This window comes from Orcinus orca, chromosome 8 (genome assembly GCF_937001465.1).
Source record: "Orcinus orca chromosome 8, mOrcOrc1.1, whole genome shotgun sequence".
NCBI lineage: Eukaryota > Metazoa > Chordata > Mammalia > Artiodactyla > Delphinidae > Orcinus > Orcinus orca.
In genome coordinates, this window is record NC_064566.1 from 87,211,324 (window position 1) to 87,236,149 (window position 24,826).

A 24,826-nucleotide genomic window follows, 5' to 3' on the forward strand; every position below is an offset into this window, starting at 1 on the left:
ATAAGGGTACACATAAAAATATTTGAGTGCTTAAGTAAATGAAAGACAAAGAATATATGAGCCTTGTATAGTTGAATGTGCCTTAAACGTGTTTATGATGTAATTCCACCAAGTATTAAATTGGCAATTAAATGTAATTATTCTAGATAAGACAAATAAGATTTAACAGTAGTAAGAAATACTATTAGCTGATGACAGAGCAACAATTTTGAATCCAGTGTCAAAAAGAAACTTTTACCTTTCTGGGCTTTCAATGTCTGTTCTTCAATTTGCCTCAGACGTTCCATTAGCTCTTCCTTTTCACGTTCTATTCTTTCCTTTTCCTTTTCTGCTATTTCTCTTTTCTTCTTTTCATTCTCTAATTGCGCCCTTAAAAAGAATTACAATTGTGCTTTTACAAATTAATATATGCAAATATTCATATGAAGCCTAAGTACTAGCTGTGAATCAACTAAGAAACTACAGCATAAATATTTTAACAGTCCTCATTATACTCAGATTTGTTCAAAACTCATATAGTTAAGAATATAGGACTACACTGTTACATACACAATTGTGAGGTTGCAAAAAGTTTAGTCAATGACTGTTTAAAATGAACTCTTGACAGTAAATTACATGTCAGCACAAAAGGAGTTAACTGCACAGCTGCTATACCCAAGGACATGCCTTCTTTAGATTAGCAGGAGCCCTCCACTGGGGGAAGTAACAAAGGCTTGAAGGGAGTAAACAAGGCTGTTTCACTTTAAACAGCAAAATAACCTGGGAGGGCAACAATTTTCAACCATTAACAATTAATTAATAGAAGTTTAATTTCTAAGGTAGTACCAACTTATGCTTAGATACAAGATGACAAACCAGTTTAATCTCCTTTGACAAATTCCTTAGAATGACAGTACATACCTAAATATAGCCAAATTCACTCATCAAACATCTACCAAGGGCCTACTGTGGGTCGGACTCTATGTTGAGGGCCAGAAGTATAATGATGAATAAGAGACCCTATGTTAATTATCAGATAATACTGTCTACTTTAATGGGAATAATTTTCTCTCATTAAAAAAAAAAATTGATTATGACTTCATCTGACACTTATGTGAATATACCTAAATATTTCTAAAAGACATTGCTGCCATTTGATGTCAATTCTGAATTTCAGGCCCAAACCATGTAGTTTCTCAACCTGCAGTCTCTGATAAGCTTACCAGCAAAGTTTTATTATCAATTCCTTACTCAATAAACCTAAACTTAAAAGTTCCTACAGCTCCTAGTACCTATACGCCTCCAACATGAAAAGAGAATCAACCCAGTTTTGGGATAAACAGGTACAGTTGTGGCAAGCTGGCAAGAGATAGACCCTTAAGTGTAACGGTGACCATACCTCTCCAGCTGGTTTTAATAAATCCTCACAGCATTTAATAATCTAGGGCTTGGAGTTCATTCATGTGAGAGGAGCTCCACCTCTGTTCTAGAATTCCCTACAAGGTACTTTCTCAACAGCCAGGAGTCAGTAACTAAGCACCCCTCTGCCGCCAAGACTTGGACTCACTCTGCAGCACATTCACCTCTTTCTTCCTATCCTATTCAACCTGTAAGAGTATACACAGGTAAAGAGTTGGGAGCCCCCACCCCTCTAGAAGACAGGGGAGCTTGAGGTTTAAGGAAATGTTTGAGTTTCCCAACTTCCTTGAGCAAAGCAAAGGCCTGGTGGCCTCCGCAGAGGCTGCTGACCTTTCTGTATTCTTTAGAAAGCTGAAAAGGCAGGCTTGTCTGTGAAAGCAAGAGCACAGTACTTTTCAAGGAATTGCTAAGTATAGCCAAGAGCTACTTTTTTCCGTGCCAGGCTGCTACTCTAAGATGTTGAATAGCCTACCCCCAACATTCCCCAGCCTCTGCTCAATCAAATCCAGTGTTGCCACTGTTCTCCAAGACAGTTAGTTACCTTCCTCCCTCCCTCCCTGAGGCCCTGAGACACTTTATGAGGACTTACACCACAAAACAGATCTCAAGACCAAAGGCTGTAATAATATTCCATGAACTCAGAACCTTTCAGGTACAGCTCTGGCACACAGATGGCCCCTTCTGGAGATAGGCACTGGTGTTATTTAGCTTTTCCCTATTGATGTTTCATTTGTTCATCCTCAAGGACAGAGGTAAAGGAGATATGGAAGCAGGAAATAAGACAGAAGGTAACAAGCAAGTTGGGGGGAAAATTTAGTCTTTGTACTGAAAAAGGGAATAAATGTATAGCCGATATTTAACTTGACTATAATATTTAAAGCATTTTGCAAAGTTTACTCTGCTGCGCTCTTATGAGGCTTGTGTCTCGTATCTTTTTTTTTTTTTTTTTTGCGGTACACAGGCCTCTCACTGTTGTGGTCTCTCCTGTTGTGGAGCACAAGCTCTGGACGTGCAGGCTCAGTGGCCATGGCTCACGGTCCCAGCCGCTCCGCGGCATGTGGGATCTTCCTGGACCAGGACATGAACCCACGTCCCCTGCATCGGCAGGCGGACTCTCAACCACTGCGCCACCAGGGAAGCCCGTGTCTCATATCTTAATAAGAATTCTCACCTGACTACAGCCATCACCAACTAACATCCCATTCAATTAATACAAATGCCTTTGGCTCTCCACATTTCTTAGTGATACCTAGTTTTTGCAGGCCTGTCTTGTCTCCTTTATGAAATTGAAAAAGCTTGCTTCTCCCATAAACCTTGTTGGAGGAACAAACTGGTCCATTCACAGGCCACTAGGCATGCCGTGCATATCCTTATCTTTACACATTTGCTTAGGTTAGCTTCATCTTCTGAAAATATCTTACCCCTGTCTCTAACTCTCAAAATGAAGTCCCACTTTCCCCATGAAGCAAGCCTCTTGTGATTACTCTAAACCACAGATGTAAATATTTTTACTTAGAGTTTGGATTTGGAAACACTCATTTGACCAAGCTGTTCTATTTTAAGAAATAAATAACACACTAATAAACTATCAATTCTCTGTACTAATATGCCAAAAGTATTTTAAAATATATTACTTTTTAAAGACTATCAGATGGCCTCAATTACATTTTTCTTAAAGTGAAGATTAAAACATATTCAGACTAACTTCTCAAACTAACTTCTATTCAGACTATGTATTAATAATATTAAGAATTATTTACTGCTACTATTTATAAAAACATCAGGTACTTTGCTAAATGTTTCTATACTGACACTAGTATTTCTCACAAAAACTCCTGAAAGTAGGACTATTATTTTCATAGTAAGGGCAAGAGAACAGTGGGTCAGAAGTTACTTTTTCAACAAGTGTCAGAAGAGAATTCACACCCAGATTTATTTAATTCCAAAGCCTGTATTCTTTGCATGACACCAGCTGAGTCCTAGTGATACAGGCAGCCAGCCATGGCACAGAATATCCCATAGCTAACCTACAACTGACATGTAGGTATCTGGCTCTAAACTGTAAACTCAATTCAATTTGGATGTAAATAACTTAAGAACACAGACTACAGGGACCAATAACCCATGGAAAATAAGATCATTTTCACTATAAGAAAAAAAGTTATAGAGTTATGGGGAGGGAATATGGCCACATATGCCAACGTACTGTAGGGAAAGAGGCCTCTTGCTGCCCCTTCCCAGCTACTGTTCTTGCCCAAGAGATTCCAGCAGCACAGGCAGCATACCTCTGAGCATTCCCCCAAGTATGTCTGCTGGCTACTTTGTCATTGGGCTTGACCAAAATTGTTTCCACAAACACAGCTGTCATTTCTCTCTGACCTGTAAAGCAGGGAATAAATGAAGACTTGGAACGCCATTTCTGAAACACTGCCAATCCCTATGTGGCTAGACTAATAAAAAACATCCTCTAGGCATTCAAATGAATTAAACAATTACTGAATTCCTACTGTGTACAAAGCAGTCAATAAATGCTTGCTAATGAAATGCTGGAACCTTTCATGGAATCCAAGAAAGGAACCATGGGGTTGTTACTGTTTAAAAAAAAAAAAAAAAAGAAAGAAACTTAAAATCTTCCACTTTCATCTAGACCTTAGAGTAACTAAAATATAGCACCATCACCAAATGGTGTTTATTAATTACACTACACTCCTCTCTATGTGTGAGAAACAAAAGACAAATAGACAAATATATTTACGTTAAGAATGTAAATAATACATCAACATCATAGACAAGCAGATTGGTCAGGACATATTACGGCTTGATGAGTATGAGATATAATTTCTCATTTAACTCAGATAGGAGACCTTAGAGGGACGGGAAGGGAAGCAAGGAAGAAAGAGAGGGGGAGGGGGAGGGGGAGAGGGAGAGAGAGAACGAGAGAAAGAAAAAGTTTTGCCTTTGAGAGAGAGGGAAAGGCTATGCTGCATAAGAAAAGAGAGAATGTAAAGCCCAATACAGAACTATTTTAAAAAGTAGGTAAGACTAGAACTACAATGTGATTCTAAGCTACATGAGAGCAGTGAAAAATGATAGAGCCCAAAGTAACATTCCAACTTAGCATCTTTAATGGTGGGGTCAGGAATTACTGGAAAGTTTCATGCCTGTATAAAAAATGTTTTGTGAAGCAGTAAACTTCTCTAAGGCAGACAAATTGAGGGGAGCAATGTGAATTACTAAAATATCTGAAATACACAGAACATTTAAGAAAAAAATATATCTAATACAAACACTAAAAATATAGGTAGCAAAATAATATCTGGCAGAGGGCCAATTTAATTGCTGGATTCAAATCATGTTATTGTCAACATGACATATGTTTTAATATATATATGGTTAGGGGTCATCAGTTTTTTTTCTTTAGGACCTACTCTATTCTTAGATTATTGTGTTATTCTCCAAAGATTTCCTCAATAGAGGTTAACTTTAATTTGGTCTCTAAATTTTTTCAAATAAAGCATAAAGTCTAAATTAATATAGAATCAGATTTAGGAATTATGTTGCTGGACCCAGTAATGTGGTTCCAGGGTCGACAAGGAGTTTATTCAGTATTTTTACATTTCAAAAATCTCAATTTAATATATTTAACACCTTTTTCAAAAGTCTAAGTGAACCATGGTAAAAAATATCAGTGTCATTGGTAGGGAGTGCTATTGTTATTCAGCTCTGTATAGTAACTGTTCACTTCAGTTCTACAATGTCACTGACACTGTTTCAAAGCAAATACTCAGCACATTCTTACCCTGAAAAATTAAGACACACAAATCACAAGCAAAACAAACTTGAAAATTTCAAACTACTACATCCATACCAAAGTCTGTCACTAAAAAGCAAGCACGATAAAAGAAAAGCACATCTATGGAGTCATGAAAAGCCATTTTCTCAGAAATATTTGTCAAAGATTTCTAACTTGAAAATTATACATACTCATTTTAAAAGAGGATAGTGATAATACATCCTGCCATTCAATTTTTTTTTTTAATTTTATTTATTTGGCTGTGCTGGGTGGTAGTTGCAGCACACAGGGTATTTCCTTGAAGTATGCGGGATCTAGTTCCCCAACCAAGGATCGAATCCTGGCCCCCTGCATTGGGAGCAGGGAGTCCCAACCACTGGACCACCAGGGAAGTCCCTGTCATTCAATTTTAATAACAATGAATCTAATGTAAAAATGTCAATTTAGAGTATGTCAAAGAAACTGATGAGGATTCTTAAATTTTAGATAACCTATTCCTATCAATTAAAAATGAAAGGCTATAAATTCCATACCTTTCCAACTGCTTCTGATGTTTCTCCTCCCTAGCCTGAGCCTTCATCTGTTGTACCTCAATAGTATCAGGCTTCCTTCTTCGCATGTATAGTTCATGGTTCCCCATGCATAAGGCCAAAATCCGCTTATTGATTCTCAGACGAGGTGCATAAAAAACAAAATCCTAAACATAAAGGAGCCCAAATTTAAAATCTTCATGAAGGACAGTCACTCTCACAATAATCTGTACTAAATTTCAACCTGTGCTATGACTTCTAATGTCATATTCCATATAGTTTAGAAATCATAAAATTTCTTCACTCCTCATGTATATGCCATACTTTCACATAACTGGTTTCTCACCTTTTCATTCCCAACCAGTTTTGTGGAGAAGCTAATGTTCTTACCATCTCAGTGCATTAAATGTCATTTATTCTTTTTTCTTCTCCAAAGAAACTATGAGCATCAGTTCCTTCACAGAGGAGGATTTTTTGTTTGTTTTGCCTTTTGCCATTAATCTCAAAACTGGACCTTTGTTCAAGGCTGTTAAGCTTTTTAACCTAGAAATGTTCTCCATATCTTTGTCTTTCCAATAACTGAGTTAAAATACTGGAGTATACTTGACACTAGAAGAATCAAAAAATCTATTTAAATATAAATATTTCTTAAGTTCAAGGTCTCAAGTTATGAAAATACAAAGTTCATAATGCAAAGCTCTATAAACAAGTTAATTTAGAGTAGGGCAACCTCTACTAATTCTAGCCACCAACATGTTTTTGTAAAATAGGAATGCTGATTGTTTTCAACAAACTCCTAATAAATATTACCTACCTTATAGTTAAATCTCGGTTAAAATAAAACTCTAGTAATTTACATGTTGTAAAAAGATTAAAACCTTGTATTCTTAATGTTAGCTCATCATTGGGAAAGTTAAACTATGAAAAGAGAATATTCCTCAGAAGCAATTCAATAAATGAACAATGCCATTCTTCAAGTGGTATCATAGCAAAGTGGCAGAAATTTAGAGTTAATACATAAAAGAATTTTACTTACAGGTGCCTTTTTGTCAATCGGCTTTATAACAAATTTTTTGTCATTAAATGAAATATTTCTGATTTCACTCCAGGGAAAACCAATTTTAGGTGTTAACCTTAAAAAATGAAAGCATCCCTTAAGATGAATGTATTCTCATTATAAAAAGAAACTGAACCATTCCAGTTAAGTCCAAAGCCCCCTTTGTCCATAATCCCCAATCCCAATCCCTCCCATCCAGAGCTAACCCCTCTTTCACATTCCCCATCTTATCTGTAGTCATAACTATAATAGGTACTCTTACAGAAACTCATTCAACAATTTTCCAAAGGAAGAAAAAGAAGAAAAGATTTCATCCACAAAAATTACTCTTGAAGTCATTTTTGCTTTTCAATCAAAAATTTCAAAATTTTCTCTTCTGAATGATATAGCATTTTAACTTGCTTTGTAATATATGAAAAAATATACCAGAGTAAAATTAGTAAAATCCTCTCTTTCGGAGTTATTCTATTTGCTTAGGAATGTGTGTTTTATTAGATACTTGTAAATAATGAAAATAAAATTCTGGAGCCAACTCAGAATAAAAAGAAACGTCTTAGGAGAAGGCATTACTGCCACAGACTTGGACGCTTATGTGATATGGTAAATTAAAGAAAGGAATAAAGCAATTGTAGCTATCATTACTGAAAAGTGCTCTAAGAGCCTGACATATATATTCCTGGTCAATTTCAAGGTAAAATTACACTGTTCATTATGCATGATACAGGAAGAATATTCTACTTCACTGATGTCTAAAAATATTCAAAACAATTCCTATAAGATAAATGTTCAAACAAAAGTGTTACAAAATACAATAAATTATACACCTATTCATTGTCTCACTGCTCCTGATGTATACATGTTAATATCAATTTCAACCTACATGCCAGGCATAACATTTAAGGAATCACTCTTTATCTATGCAAGAACAAATTTTAATTAAGTTACTAGACATAACTCACAAGACATCAAGAAGTACACTTCAAATAAAAGTCAATCATTCTATTTAAAAAAAATACACTTGAGAACTCTGAAACTGCAAGATGTTGAGAAAACAGATATATGTTATCTGAGAGCCTATGTGGCACTAATGAATCTTTTAATTTGGGAGGGAAAAAAGCAGTTAAGAGTAATTTAGCCTAAAAAGAACTTTACAAACATAAGAGCAAAGCCATATAGAGCAATGAATAATGACTAGTTCACTATGCAACTAATTTACTTACTTGTCATCATGTTCATAAATATTCAGACCCAAAGCATCAACACCTAGCCACAATTCAGTTCCCTTTTTATTTTTTATTTCAAAATAGTTGACTCCATACATTTCTAGATCCTGTGCAATCTTCAGGTATTCCATCATAGAATCTTCCCTATTGAAATAAAGCTAATTTTAATATATATATAAGTAAAAGTAATACCAAACAAATTACAAAAACACTCTGGATTAAAATTTAGTGCTTTATATTTATTTATATAAGCCAAATAATCTGTTGGGGATAATCTGATGTGATAATAAATGTTATGGAAGAAAAACTTTAATTTGAGAAAAAATACTAAGAAAATAACCACCCAAATACCTTAGCATTCCTCTATGTTCTTCATGCCAGTTCTGTATTCTTTCTTCCCACTGTTCTTTTGTCAGTTTGTGTTGTTCCAAAACACTGCAAGGAAAAAAAAAAATCTATGAAAATGCCTCTAAGATTCAAATATTCTTTTTAAAAGTCTAGAATCATTCAGTACCTTAACTGTGGTGGTCACACAAAGCTATACACGTGATAAAACTGCACAGAATTAACAAATATATACATACACACAAATGACTGCAGTAACACTGATGAAACCTGAATGGGGTCAGTGGATTGCATCAATGTCAACATCCTAGTTGTGATACTGTACTAAAGTCATGCAAGATGTTACCATTACGGAAGGCTGGGAGAAGGATACTCAAGACCCAGACCTCACTACCGTTTTTTACCACTGTGTGTGAATCTACAACTATCTCAAAATAAAAAGATTCTATGATCCTGAAACTATTTTACATAATATATGCTTTTAAGATAGTTATGTGGCTAGTTTATGGGAATTCAAATGTTTGAAATGAGTAAAATATTGGGCCAAAAAAAGGGAAAATGACTTCCTCATGATTAATAAAAAAAAATTAGACAAGAACAGACTGAAAATCAGAATTCTTGGGTCTTAATTCTTCTATGACTCTATGTATTTACTTTCTTTGCTGCTAAATTTAATTTTGTTATTTTCTATCAGTAATACTTTTATATAAGAAGTATACAAGTGAAAAGGCATTTTTTTCACCACCCCCTCAACACTTCAAATAATTTATTAGTTTCTTTTGTATCCTTCCAGTGTTTCTTCTGCAAATGTAAGCAAACACAAACATTCTCATTTTCAACGACTAATATTTTAACACCAAATGAGCAAATTCAGCATGCATATAATTTACCTGCTGTGTTCACTATCCCACTATGTATTTCTATTCTCCTTGGGAATTATGATGATAATTATCCACCTTAATTGATGAATACTCAGATCCTATTATACTGATAGCAAAAGCTGTGGTATTAAATTTTTTTTTTACTATGTAAAAATTTTAAGGTAAACCCACAGATTTCTTAGCAGCATAAAGGAATCTTGGGATATAATCTTCCCTTGGACAAGTTGCTCACTATTCAGAGTGAATTCCTTAATGGGGCCTCAGACAGACCATGATGTTTTTACTACACACCATTTTTAAGCTCTTGCTTTTGAGGAGATTTTTGTCTTCCTCTTTACAGCATTTAAGTTCCCACATTTTTCTTGTCTTTATACTCTCTCTTGCCATCTGGCCTCTGTGCTCACCAAGAGGCAAGCCTTGAGGGCATAATCAGTGCAGCCAATTGCAGATATTACAATGTTAACTAAATTTGAAGGTATGGATTAATTAAATTAAATGTCACTAAGATTTATGTTCTAGCTTTTTATATTCTGCATTTCAAATCTCATTCGTTTGCATTTTGTGTAATGTGCTTGTATTATTAATCTGCATGACTGGTTTGCAGGTATCCAAAAATTCCCACTTTGGAAAAGGATCTGAAAAAGAATGGATATATATATATGTATAACTGAACCACTATGCAGTACACCTGAAACTAACACAACATTATAAATCAACTATACCCCAATACAAAATAAAAATTAACTTTTAAAAAAGAGATAAAAACTAAAAAAAAAAGGAAAAAAATCCCATTTTTTTTTCCTTCTGTCCAGGAAAAAGGAGGAGATCTTCACGGTAAGGCTAATCTGTCCCACCTGGCTTTAAATCTGTCTATTTGGGACTTTAAAAGACTTATTCCTCTATTTTCTCAGGATCTTCACTCCATCATTTATTGTCCCCTGCCTACATATATTACCAGATACAGGCATACCACAGAGATATTTTCGGTTCATTTCCAGACCACCACAAGAAAGCAAGTCACACAAATTTTTTGGTTTCCCAGTGCATATAGAGATTATGGTTATACTATACTGTAGTCTATTAAGTGTGCAATAGCATTACATCCATAGAGACAATGTACATACCTTAATTTAAAAATACTTTATTGCTAAAAAATGCTAACCACCATCTGAGGCTTCAGGGAGTCATAATCGTTTTGCTAGTGGAGGGTTTGAAATATTGCGAGAGCTACCAAATGTGACACAGAGACATGAAGTGAGCTAAAGCTGCTGGAAAAAATAGTGCTAAAAGACTTGCTTGATGCAGGGTTGCCATGAACCTTCAATTTGTAAAAAACACAATACCTAAAGCGCACAATAAAGCAAAGTACGAAAAAAGGAGGTATGCCTATATACTTATTTGTGTTAAGAGGGCAAAGATCACATCCATGTTGCTCACCACTTATGCCCAGTGCCAGAACAAAAGAGGCAAAAATCTGTAGAGTGAATAAAGGAATTAATTCTTTTCCATCTTTTAAAGAACATGTCTATAAACTCATGTTTCCCTCCTCTTAGTATTTTTCTTTGTCACAGCCAAATTTCTTTCATAAACTGTTCATATTCACCATCCTTCATTTCCATACCTCACATCACCACCCCCAGTCCACCACAATCTGGCTTCAACTCCCAACAATCTGCTGAAACTGCTCTTATACTAGGGATATTTCAAACTCAATAGGTTCAAAACTGAAATCTTCCTCCTCTGAAATGTGTTCCTTCTCCTCTTACCTTGAAAAGGTATTACAAACCACCCAAATGCCCAAGTCAGAAACCTGGTACACAAAAACTTATGTATATCTAGCTCTTTCTAAACGAGAGGGATACTATCTGGTGGAGCTGATTATTCCTATCAGCAGACTACTAAACTCTATTGTGGGAGAACAGATTGCTTATCTGGGTTTTTCAATACAAGAATTATAAACATCCAACAAAATCATCAAATTATTGTGTTTGATTTAGGTTCACCAAATAAGCTGATTACTAATTTTCCCCCAGATACTTAGTGATAAAAGTTTGTTATATACTATGCATGGAATAAATCAACGACTGAAGGTATCTTCTCCATTCTAAACCAAAAACTTAGTATTCTAACTTTATAAGTCTCTTTTAAACTTAGATAGCTTGAATTAGTCCTCCTTAGACGAACAACTTGAAGGACACCTGACTGGACCCTCAAAGTTAAAGACCAAATCTTTTTTCTTTTTTTTTGCTGTACGCGGGCCTCTCACTGTTGTGGCCTCTCCTGTTGTGGAGCACAGGCTCCGGACGAGCAGGCCCAGCGGCCATGGCTCACGGGTCCAGCTGCTCCGCAGCATGTGGGATCTTCCTGGACCGGGGCACGAACCCATGTACCCTGCATCGGCAGGCAGACTCTCAACCACTGCGCCACCAGGGAAGCCCTAAAGACCAAATCTTGAACAGCATGTGCTATCTTCCTTCTTCTAAATAGAATGGGTTACAGCACATATGCATGTAAAAGAAGTTAAATTAATTGTGTTTACGTGATTCCAGTATCAAAAAATATTTTTTTAATCACATGACTATTAAATGTAAGCCAATTACTTCATCTGGTACTCACCCAAACAGCAATCTGATCTAACACTGAAAGAACAACTATGTTATACTTGTTCAGATAAAACATGACTATTTTATGAACAATTAACAATTTTAAGGGTAATTTTGATTATATAACAGTTACCTTATGTTCTGATTTAAAAGCTAATCTGCTGGCATTTTACTATATATAAATTATACCTCAATTAAAATAAAAACTTTTAACTGAAATGAAATTCTACTGTACCAGTAATCAGTTACTCAATTTAGTGCTTAAAAAATCTGAGAAAAGGAATTTTGGGCTGGAATAATCAGCAAAAACAAACAGAGACTAGTAAGTATCTCATATTCCTGATTCTTTCAGTGAACAACATGCATTATTTTACCTTCTAAGATAACTATTATTGTTGTAATATTAAAGAGCAGAACAGTATAACATTTAATAATCAATTATTAAAGCTATTGTACTTAAGGGTACCTATAAAGCATATAACAACAGAATATAATTTATTAGCCAAAGATAATCGTTAATGCTTACAACCAAAGGAAATTAATTAAAAGTAGACAAAGTAGTTTTGTCTTCCTTCATATTTAGTACCTATGAAAAAGAAATTATACCTAAGGGCTTAAATACTATGAGGAAGTGATAGAGAACTGAAATTTTAGGTTAATATACAGTTTTGCCTTTAAATAGAAATTTTGAAATTCAGGAATCTGAGCTAAGAATTGTAATAACTTCTCTGGATTCTAAAGAAAAATCCCCAAGTACATTCTAATATCAGGGTCATGTACACTACTATAATTCAGAACTGAGATATTTAAAAGTAACATTTGATGTACTTTCTAGATTTTATAAATAATACTACCAACTAACACTTGTATTCACAATTAAAATTGTAAAGCATACAGTTCATGAACTGTAATCAAAAACAGTAAGGTTGACAGAGCACAACTGTTATCCCCAGTTTGCAGATTCAGACACTGAGGCTTAGAGAGTTTAAGTTATGTACTAAGGCCACAAAATTAGCAAAGGGTAGAATTAGCATTCAAAATCTAGGTCTTCTGCTAATGATGTTTTCCATGTTTTCCATGCCATGCTACTTTAAAATAACTGTTATATTGAAACCGAGTCCCCCTAAACCAAGTTCTCTTACTGCGTTTTTCATTAATCTCTCTATCCAAAACTTTATTCCCTTTCCTTGTCCCCTCTGACCTCAATCCTGTGCTAAGTAAACACTAATCAACCAAGTCAGATGACTAAAGTTGCTAATGTCCTACTGTCGCTAACATTGTTAATGTACTAAAGTTGCTATTATAGATATCATCATTAGTGTACAAACTCAGGTTGTTTCTCCAGGGCAAGATGAGCTAACAGACCCTCAAGCCACAGACCACTAGTCAGAGAATCTTAAACCACAGACTTCTGACTCCCAAACTGTCACAAGACAATGATTAATTCTAGCCTCTTTGTTCTTCCCCTTTAAAAAGCCCCTAACTCAAAGACCAAGTGGCAGTGGATCTGAGGCTTGTCTCCCACTCCCTTGCTTGGTACCCTGCAATAAATGTTACACTTTCCTTCACCACAACCAGGTGTCAGTAGACTGGCTTTCCTGCCTGGTCTGGTGAGCAGACCCGAGTTCAGCAGAGACAGCAGTATGCTGCAGATGAGAACAGAGCCCTAGACTAGGAGTCTGAAAACCGAGTTTTAAAAGTCTTTTGAAAAGTTAGAAACTTAACTTTAATTCTGCGGAGGAAATATAGCCTGGCACTTATTATTTTCAAAAGCATTTATTAAGCAACTATCTACCTGTGTGAGAATTTTTACTAATGAGCAACAATAGTCATGTCTTCCTCAAGCCCAAATTATCACTGCCTCCATTTATTGCTTATCTTGTGGGAATGAGAAGAGGCAGAAACTTTAAGTAATTACAGAGTATATAAATCTATGTAGCTTCTGGGTCATAACTTTTAAAACTATACACTCTGATCCAGCTGGCAACTTAAAAATCTAAAACAAACAACAACAACAAAAAACACAACCATTTACAAACTTCTAAAATATGATTTTTCAGAGACTATAACATAAAAGCACGTTTCACTTACCGCTGGGGTAGGAGTCTATCATTAGCCAGGTAGCCTGGCTTATGAATCTCTTTATTAAAATCTCCATACTTGGCTTGGACAGCATAGGAAGCCAAAAGAACTGCAGTTTCTGGTGGACAATATATCTCATCATTTAAGATAGCTTCTTTAACTTGCAAGAAGAAAAGTCTCTGGGTTATTTCTTGAATTAATTCTTCAGAAACATCTTCAGGAAAGAATTTAGCTCTAAATTTGAACTGCAAAGGATTCTCTTTTTTAACATCTTGCTGTGTCACCTGAAACAGTAATTTCAAGTACTGTCAAAAATATTAAGTTCACAATAACTGACCACAGTCACATAAACTTCTCTTTGGAACAAAGTAGGATGTAAAACGTAAGTATGATTCTAAATCTATTAAGATTCTAAACCCGTAAAAAATGTATGTGTGAAAAAGATTCTATGCTCATGAATGCGACCGGTAGTTCACAGATCCTAACTAATAACTAAATTGAAATTTCTCTTGAGAAGCTTATCCTTAAGATGTTTAAATTAAGGTCAAAGTACTAAGTAACACCTCATAGTATTTTTTACTTCTGAGTTTTCAAATAGCAAAAATGAACATTTCTGTTTTCGAAGATGGTAAGTCGATGGTACCTTACTAAATTAAAAGACATGATACCTCTAATGATTCACAGAGATAACTGTAAAAAGAAGCTTGAATCCGTCAGACTCTGAGCTTTTCTGGCACAAATTCATGACCATGATAACTTCAAAGAACCTTAATTATTAGCTGGATGTTATCATACATGCTTTACCTTTTTATTTAGTTTAAGCCATGTAGAATAGCCCTTGCTGTCCACATACTGCAGCCCAAAAAACCAGACTTCACGCAAACCAACCGTTTTCACCACCTTAAAAAAAAAAAAAAGCCAATTTCAGTTCAACACTCACATTATAACTGGATGGCACTATACTTCAAAAGAAGAACAAAACTACACAGAAATTATAGGTTTATTCTTTTGCTACAGAAAAGATCTTTCCTAAACTTAACATAGTGATTAAAGGAACGTTTCTGAAAATTTAAATTCAGGTTTTGTTTATTAAATTTTGTAGTGTCATTTCAATCTTATTTGATCCACTTTTTTGTATGTCCTTTTCCTTCTCATCTCCCATCATGACCCAAACATAAAAAGAAGAATCTGGGGAACAGACACAGAGCTGTCATAATCCCACTTTTCCTATTTCAGTTTAGCACCCCACCCCCAAAACTATACTATTAGGTAGCCCAGACAATAGTATCATTTTGGTGATAAGAGTCTCTGAGGACATGTAAATGCCACGCCTCAGGGTATCCAGCTGCTGATTTCACCCCCATTCCTACTTCCCTTCATTCACCATCATATATTCTATGTTCTACCCTCACTGAGCAAAAAACCATCCTTGGAACATGCCATAACTTTTACATTTCTACACCTTTGGTCGTGTTTCTTCCCCTGTCTAGAATGTTTCTTCTGTACTTTTACCACCTGTTAAATAATGTATTCCTCAAGGCCCAGCTCAACTAACATGCTTCCGTGAATGAAGCTTTCCTATCATCTAGATAAAATTAATCACTTGATCATTGATAATCCCATAGTACTTTACCTATACTGCTATTTGAACATTTATTTTATCATAATTAACTATTCTTAGTAGAGTGTCTATTTACCCTCCTTGACTGTTTAAAACTAAGAGCAGAGATTACTGCCTTATTCATCTTAATATCCATGTCATCTCCAAGAATGATTAGCCTGTGGTAGGTACTCAGCAGTATTAGGGTAAATAAAGTGGTAAACTAGGATTATTAATCTACACCTAGGATGAGGCCAACAAAAATATATTTTTAATTCTATATTTAAAATAAAATGAGGGGAGAGACTTCCGGGAAGATGGCGGAAGAGTAAGACGCGGAGATCACGTTCCTCCCCACAGATACACCAGAAATACATCTACGCGTGGAACAACTCCTACAGAGCATCTACTGAACGCTGGCAGAAGACCTCAGACCTCCCAAAAGGCAAGAAACCCCCCACGTACCTGGGTAGGGCAAAAGAAAAAACTAAACAGAGACAAAAGGATAGGGACGGGTCCTGCACCAGCGGGAGAGAGCTGTGAAGGAGGAAAAGTGTCCACACACTAGGAAGCCCCTTCGCGGGTGGAGACTTCGGGAGGCGGAGTCGGGGAGCTTGGGAGCCGCGGAGGAGAGCACAGCAACAGGGGTGCGGAGGGCAAAGTGGACAGATTCCAGCGCAGAGGATCGGGCCGACCGGAACTCGCCAGCCGAGAGGCTTGTCTGCTCGCCCGCCGGGGCGGGCGGGACTGGGAGCTGAGGCTCCGGCTTTTGTCGGAGCGCCGGGAGAGGACTGAGGTTGGCGGCGTGAACACAGCCTGCAGGGCGTTAGTGCACCGCGGCTGGCCGGGAGAGAGTCCGGGGAGAAGTCTGGAACTGCCGAAGAGGCAAGAGACTTTTATGTCCCTCTTTGTTTCTTGGTGCACGAGGAGAGGGGATTAAGAACGCTGCTTGAGAGAGCTCCAGGGACGGGCGCAAGCCGCGGCTAAAAGTGCGGAGCCCAGAGACAGACATGAGACGCTAGGGCCGCTGCTGCCGCCACCGGGAGGCCCGTGTGCGAACACAGGTCACTAGCCACACGCCCTTCCGGGGAGCCTGTGCAGCCCGCCACTGCCAGGGTCCCGGGATCCAGGGACAACTCCCCCGGGAGAACGCACAGGCACGCCTCAGGCTGCAACGTCTCGCAGGCCTCTGCCGCTGCAGGCCCGCCCCACACTCCGTGACCCTCCCTACCCCCGGGCCTGAGTGAGCCAGAGCCTCCGAATCAGCGGCTCCTTTAACCCCGTCCTGTCTGAGCAAAGAACAGACGCCCTCCGGCGACCTACACGCACAGGCGGGGCTAAATCCAAAGCTGAGCCCCTGGGAACTGTGAGAACAAAGAAGAGAAAGGGAAATCTCTCCCAGCAGCCTCAGAAGCAGCGGATTAAAGCTCCACAATCAACTTGATATACCCTGCATCTGTGGAATACCTGAATAGACAAGGAATCATCCCAAATTAAAGAGCCCTGTGGATGAAAGGCGCTTGGTGCTGCAGCCAGGAGTCAGTGCTGTGCCTCTGAGGTGGGAGAGCCAACTTCAGGACACTGATCCACAAGAGACCTCCCAGCTGCACATAATATCAAACAGCAAAAATCTCCGAGAGATCTCCATCTCAACGCCAGCACCCAGCTTCACTCAACGACCAGCAAGCTACAGTGCTGGACCTCCTATGCCAAACAACTAGCAAGACAGGAACACAACCCCACCCATTAGCAGAGAGGCGGCCCAAAATCATAATAAGTCTATAGACACCCCAAAACACACCACCAGACGTGGACCTGCCCACCAGAAAGACAAGATCTAGCCTCATCCACCAGAACACAGGCACTAGTACCCTCCACCAGGAAGCCTACACAACCCACTGAACCAACCTTAGCCACTGGGGACAGACACAAAAAACAACAGGAACTACGAACCTTCAGCCTGCAAAAAAGGAGACCCCAAACACAGTAAGATAAGCAAAATGAAAAGACAGAAAAACACACCGCAGATGAAGGAGCAAGATAAAAACCCATCAGACCTAACAAATGAAGAGGAAATAGGCAGTCTACCTGAAAAAGAATTCAGAATAATGATAGTAAAGTTGATCCGAAATCTTGGAGATAGAATGGACAATAGAATGGACAAAATGCAAGAATCAGTTAACAAGGACCTAGAAGAACTAAAGATGAAACAAGCAACGATGAACAACACAATAAATGAAATTAAAAGTACTCTAGATGGGATCAATAGCAGAATAACTGAGGCAGAAGAACGGATAAGTGACCTGGAAGATAAAATAGTGGAAATAACTACTGCAGAGCAGAATAAAGAAAAAAGAATGAAAAGAACTGAGGACAGTCTCAGAGACCTCTGGGACAACATTAAACGTACCAACATTCGAATTATAGGGGTTCCAGAAGAAGAAGAGAAAAAGAAAGGGACTGAGAAAATATTTGAAGAGATTATAGTTGAAAACTTCCATCATATGGGAAAGGAAATAGTTAATCAAGTCCAGGAAGCACAGAGAGTCCCATACAGGATAAATCCAAGGAGAAATACGCCAAGACACATATTAATCAAACTGTCAAAAATTAAATACAAAGAAAACATATTAAAAGCAGCAAGGGAAAAACAACAAATAACACACAAAGGAATCCCCATAAGGTTAACAGCTGATCTTTCAGCAGAAACTCTGCAAGCCAGAAGGGAGTGGCAGGACATGTTGAAAGTGTTGAAGGAGAAAAACCTGCAACCAAGATTACTCTACCCAGCAAGGATCTCATTCAGATTTGATGGAGAAATTAAAACCTTTACAGACAAGCAAAAGCTGAGAGAGTTCAGCACCACCAAACCAGCTCTACAACAACTGCTAAAGGAACTTCTCTAGGCAAGAAACACAAAAGAAGGAAAAGACCTACAATAACAAACCCAAAACAATTAAGAAAATGGGAATGGGAACACACATATCGATAATTACCTTAAATGTAAATGGACTAAATGCTCCCACCAAAAGACACAGATTGGCTGAATGGATACAAAAACAAGACCCATATATTTGCTGTCTACAAGAGACCCACTTCAGACCTAGAGACACATACAGACTGAAAGGAAGGGGATGGAAAAAGGTATTTCATGCAAATGGAAACCAAAAGAAAGCTGGAGTAGCAATTCTCATATCAGACAAAATAGACTTTAAAACAAAGACTATTAGAAGAGACAAAGAAGGACACTACATAATGATCAAGGGATCGATCCAAGAGGAAGATATAACAATTGTAAATATTTATGCACCCAACATAGGTGCACCTCAATACATAAGGCAAATACTGACAACCATAAAAGGGGAAATCGACAGTAACACATTCATAGTAGGGGACTTTAACACCCCACTTTCACCAATGGACAGATCATCCAAAATGAAAATAAATAAGGAAACACAAGCTTTAAATGATACATTAAATGAGATGGAGTTAATTGATATTTATAGGACATTCCATCCAAAAACAACAGAATACACATTTTTCTCAAGTGCTCATGGAACATTCTCCAGGATAGATCATATCTTGGGTCACAAATCAAGCCTTGGTAAATTTAAGAAAATTGAAATTGTGTCAAGTATCTTTTCTGACCACAACGCTATGAGACTCGATATCAATCACAGGAGAAGATCTGTAAAAAATACAAACACATGGAGGCTAAACAATACACTACTTAATAACGAAGTGATCACTGAAGAAATCAAAGGGGAAATCAAAAAATACCTAGAAACAAATGACAATGGAGACACGACGACTCAAAATCTATGGGATGCACCAAAAGCAGTTCTAAGAGGGAAGTTTATAGCAATACAATCCTACCTTAAGAAACAGGAAACATCTCGAATAAACAACCTAACCTTGCACCTAAAGCAATTAGAGAAAGAAGAACAAAAAAACCCCAAAGTTAGCAGGAGGAAAGAAATCATAAAAATCAGATCAGAAATAAATGAAAAAGAAATGAAGGAAACGATAGCAAAGATCAATAAAACTAAAAGCTGGTTCTCTGAAAGGATAAACAAAATTGATAAACCATTAGCCAGACTCATCAAGAAAAAAAGGGAGAAGACTCAAATCAATAGAATTAGAAATGAAAAAGGAGAAGTAACAACTGACACTGCCGGAATACAAAAGATCATGAGAGATTACTACAAGCAACTCTATGCCAATAAAATGGACAATGTGGAAGAAATGGACAAATTCTTAGAAAGGCACAACCTGCCAAGACTGAATCAGGAAGAAATAGAAAATATGAACAGACCAATCACAAGCACTGAAATTGAAACTGTGATTAAAAATCTTCCAACAAGCAAAAGCCCAGGACCAGATGGCTTCACAGGCGAATTCTATCAAACATTTAGAGAAGAGCTATCACCTATCCTTCTCAGACTCTTCCAAAATATAGCAGAGGGAGGAACACTCCCCAACTCATTCTACGAGGCCACCATCACCCTGATACCAAAACCAGACAAGGATGTCACAAAGAAAGAAAACTACAGGCCAATATCACTGATGAACATAGATGCAAAGATCCTCAACAAAATACTAGCAAACAGAATCCAACAGCACATTAAACGGATCATACACCATGATCAAGTGGGGTTTATTCCAGGAATGCAAGGATTCTTCAATATACGCAAATCAATCAACGTGATACACCATATTAACAAATTGAAGGAGAAAAACCATATGATCATCTCAATAGATGCAGAGAAAGCTTTTGACAAAATTCAACACCCATTTATGATAAAAACCCTGCAGAAAGTAGGCATAGAGGGAACTTTCCTCAACATAATAAAGGCCATATATAACAAACCCACAGCCAACATCGTCCTCAATGGTGAAAAACTGAAAGCATTTCCACTAAGATCAGGAACAAGACAAGGTTGCCCACTCTCACCACTCTTATTCAACATAGTTTTGGAAGTTTTAGCCACAGCAATCAGAGAAGAAAAGGAAATAAAAGGAATCCAAATCGGAAAAGAAGAAGTAAAGCTGTCACTGTTTGCAGATGACATGATACTATACATACAGAATCCTAAAGATGCTACCAGAAAACTACTAGAGCTAATCAATGAATTTGGTAAAGTAGCAGGATACAAAATTAATGCACAGAAATCTCTGGCATTCCTATACACTAAGGATGAAAAATCTGAAAGTGAAATCAAGAAAACACTCCCATTTACCATTGCAACAAAAAGAATAAAATACCTAGGAATAAACCTACCTAAGGAGACAAAAGACCTGTATGCAGAAAATTATAAGACACTGATGAAAGAAATTAAAAATGATACAAATAGATGGAGAGATATACCATGTTCTTGGATTGGAAGAATCAACATTGTGAAAATGACTCTACTACCCAAAGCAATCTACAGATTCAATGCAATCCCTATGAAACTACCACTGGCATTTTTCACAGAACTAGAACAAAAACTCTCACAATTTGTATGGAAACACAAAAGACCCCGAATAGCCAAAGCAATCTTGAGAACGAAAAATGGAGCTGGAGGAATCAGGCTTCCTGACTTCAGACTATACTACAAAGCTACAGTAATCAAGACAGTATGGTACTGGCACAAAAACAGAAATATAGATCAATGGAACAGGATAGAAAGCCCAGAGATAAACCCACGCACATATGGTCACCTTATCTTTGACAAAGGAGGCAGAAATGTACAGTGGAGAAAGGACAGCCTATTCAATAAGTGGTGCTGGGAAAACTGGACAGATACATGTAAAAGTATGAGATTAGATCACTCCCTAACACCATACACAAAAATAAGCTCAAAATGGATTAAAGACCTAAATGTAAGGCCAGAAACTATCAAACTCGTAGAGGAAAACATAGGCAGAACACTCTATGACATAAATCACAGCAAGATCCTTTTTGACCCACCTCCTAGAGAAATGGAAATAAAAACAAAAGTAAACAAATGGTACCTAATGAAACTTAAAAGCTTTTGCGCAGCAAAGGAAACCATAAAGAAGACCAAAAGACAACCCTCAGAATGGGAGAAAATATTTGCAAATGAAGCAACTGACAAAGGATTAATCTCCAAAATTTATAAGCAGCTCATGCAGCTTAATACCAAAAGAACAAACAACCCAATCCAAAAATGGGCAGAAGACCTAAATAGACATTTCTCCAAAGAAGATATACAGAGTGCCAACAAACACATGAAAGAATGCTCAACATCACTAATCATTAGAGAAATGCAAATCAAAACTACAATGAGATATCATCTCACACCAGTCAGAATGGCCATCATCAAAAAATCTAGAAACAATAAATGCTGGAGAGGGTGTGGAGAAAAGGGAACCCTCTTACACTGTTGGTGGGAATGTAAATTGATACAGCCACTGTGGAGAACAGTATGGAGGTTCCTTAAAAAGCTACAAATAGAACTACCATATGACCCAGCAATCCCACTACTGGGCATATACCCTGAGAAAACCATAATTCAAAAAGAGTCATGTACCAAAATGTTCATTGCAGCTCTATTTACAATAGCCCAGAGATGGAAACAACCTAAGTGTCCATCATCGGATGAATGGATAAAGAAGATGTGGCACATATATACAATGGAATATTACTCAGCCATAAAAAGAGACGAAATTGAGCTATTTGTAATGAGGTGGATAGACCTAGAGTCTGTCATACAGAGTGAAGTAAGTCAGAAAGAGAGAGACAAATACCGTATGCTAACACATATATATGGAATTTAAGGAAAAAAAATGTCATGAAATACCTAGGGGTGAAACAGGAATAAAGACACAGACTTACTAGAGAATGGACTTGAGGCTATGGGGAGGGGGAAGGGTAAACGGTGACAAAGCAATAAAGAGGCATGGACATGTATACACTACCAAACGTAAGGTAGATAGCTAGTGGGAAGCAGCCGCATAGCACAGGGAGATCAGCTCGGTGCTTTGTGACCGCCTGGAGGGGTGGGATAGGGAGGGTGGGAGGGAGGGTGACGCAAGCAGGAAGAGGTATGGGAACATATGTATATATATAACTGATTCATTTTGTTGTGAAGCTGAAACTAACATACCATTGTAAAGCAATTATGCTCCAATAAAGATGTTTAAAAAAAAAAAAAAAAAAGAAGTGAGATAAATAAAGCCGACATTAATAGTGTCAATAAATAAATAAATAAATAAAGTGATGAATCCTGATGATAGTGATGGTGATGATGGGGATTAAAATAACTGTCAATTATTAAAAAAAATAAAATAAAATAAAATGAGGGAGGTGAGAGTTTAAGATTTTAAAAGCTTTACAAAAAGATTCAACATTAGTTCTTAAGTAATAAACATTCTTGGTTTAAAATAAACAATAAATATTTCTTTTTACTTTTTTTGGCTTTAAAAACCTTTTTATTATTGAAAACTTCAAACATATACAAATAAACAGTTAGAATAGTACAATAGTGTAAATGTACTCATCAGTCAGCTTTAATAGATAGAAACTCATGGCCAGTTTTGCTTCATCTACAGCACCTCTCCCCTCTCAGATTGTTTTGAAGCATATCCCAGATACACCATTTTATTTGTATATACTTTACTTTAAAATTCTTAAACATAAGGAGTCTTATAAAAACAAAAATAAAACATTACAATACCATTATCACACCAGAAAGACTTAACAGTTCCCTAATATGCTGAAATTTCTGTGGCTATTTTTAAAATATATATATTTTTTTACAGTTAATTTATTCCACTTAGGATCTGAATGAGATTTACAAATTGCATTTGTTTATCATTTTAAGTCATTTTTTAAAATTGTTTTATGTTGTAGTAAATTTGTATTATAACAATTTAAAACCATGTTTTGTTCATTCATACCCTCAGAGAGTTGTAGAATCTTTCATTTTTTAAACCATAGTTAAAATACCATTATTCACACCTAAAAAAATTAGCAGTTATTTCTTGCTATCAAATATCTAGACAAGTTTTTCTTGTGAATTTTTCTTAATAGTTGGCTTCTTGAGCCACAATCCAAACTCCACACTTTTTATTTGATTGGTGTATCTTTTTTTTTTTTTCGGTAGGCAGGCCTCTCACTGTTGTGGCCTCTCCCGTTGCGGAGCATAGGCTCCGGACGCGCAGGCTCAGCGGCCATGGCTCACAGGCCCAGCCACTCCGTGGCATGTGGGATCTTCTCAGACCGTGGCACGAACCCGTGTCCCCTGCATCGGCAGGCGGACTCTCAACCACTGCGCCACCAGGGAAGCCACGGTATATCTCTCTTAATGTTAACTCTTTCTTACAGTTTTCTCTTTAGTTTTTTCCCTTTCTATCTTATTTCTGTATTTATTTTTTCACATCTTTATTGGAGTATAAATGCTTTACAATGTTGTCTTAGTTTCTGTTGTACAACAAAGTGAATCAGCTACATGTATACATATATCCCCATATCCTCTCCCTCTTGAGCCTCCCTCACACACTCCCTATCCCACTCCTCTAGGTCGTCACAAGGCATCGAGTTGATCTTGTGCTATGCGGCAGCTTCCCACTAGCCATCCATTTTACATCATGTAGCATATATATGTCAGTGCTACTCTCTCATCTCATCCCAGCTTCCCCCCACCAACCCCCGCCGTGCCCTGAAGTCCATTTTCTACGTCTGCGTCTTTATTCCTGACCTGCTACGAGGTTCATCAGTACCGCTTTTTAAAATTCCATATATATGTGTTAGCATACGGTATTTGTTTTTCTCTTTCTGACTTACTTCACTTTGTAAGACAGACTCGAGGTCCATCCACCTCACTACAAAGAACTCAATTTCGTTCTTTTTATGGCTGAGTAATATTCCATTTTTTTTATGTGCCACATCTTCTTTATCCATCCATCTGTTGATGGACATTTAGGTTGCTTCATGTCCTGGCTATTGTAAACAGTGCTGCAATGAACATTGTAGTACATGACTCTTTTTGAATTTTGGTTTTCTCAGGGTATATGACCAGTAGTGGGATTGCTGAGTCATAGAGTAGCTCTATTTTTAGTATTTTAAGGAATGTCCATACTGTTCTCCATAGTGGCTGTATCAATTTACTTTCCCACCAACAGGGCAGGAGGGTTCCCTTTTCTCCACACCCTCTCCAGCATTTACTGTTTCTACATTTTTTGATGATGGCCATTCTGACTGGTGTGAGGTGATACATCATTGTGGTTTTGATTTGCATTTCTCTAGTGATAAGTGATGTTGAGCATCTTTTCATGTATTTGTTGGCCATTTGCATGTCTTCTATGGA

At 37.2% G+C, this 24,826-nt stretch overlaps 1 protein-coding gene across 3 annotated transcripts in view; it reads right to left on the bottom strand.

The window, feature by feature from the left end:
• RDX (radixin) overlaps positions 1-24,826 on the bottom strand; it is a 109,244-nt gene that overhangs the window by 47,644 nt on the left and 36,774 nt on the right. For all 3 annotated transcript variants that reach the window (XM_033410187.2, XM_033410185.2, XM_033410186.2), the window contains exons 4-10: positions 14,717-14,812; positions 13,922-14,196; positions 8,353-8,436; positions 7,999-8,145; positions 6,758-6,854; positions 5,725-5,888; positions 239-369 (exon numbers count right to left, since the gene is read on the bottom strand). In XM_033410187.2, the coding sequence (XP_033266078.1) occupies positions 239-369; positions 5,725-5,888; positions 6,758-6,854; positions 7,999-8,145; positions 8,353-8,436; positions 13,922-14,196; positions 14,717-14,812 (994 nt within the window). The remainder of the gene's footprint in view (positions 1-238; positions 370-5,724; positions 5,889-6,757; positions 6,855-7,998; positions 8,146-8,352; positions 8,437-13,921; positions 14,197-14,716; positions 14,813-24,826) is intronic.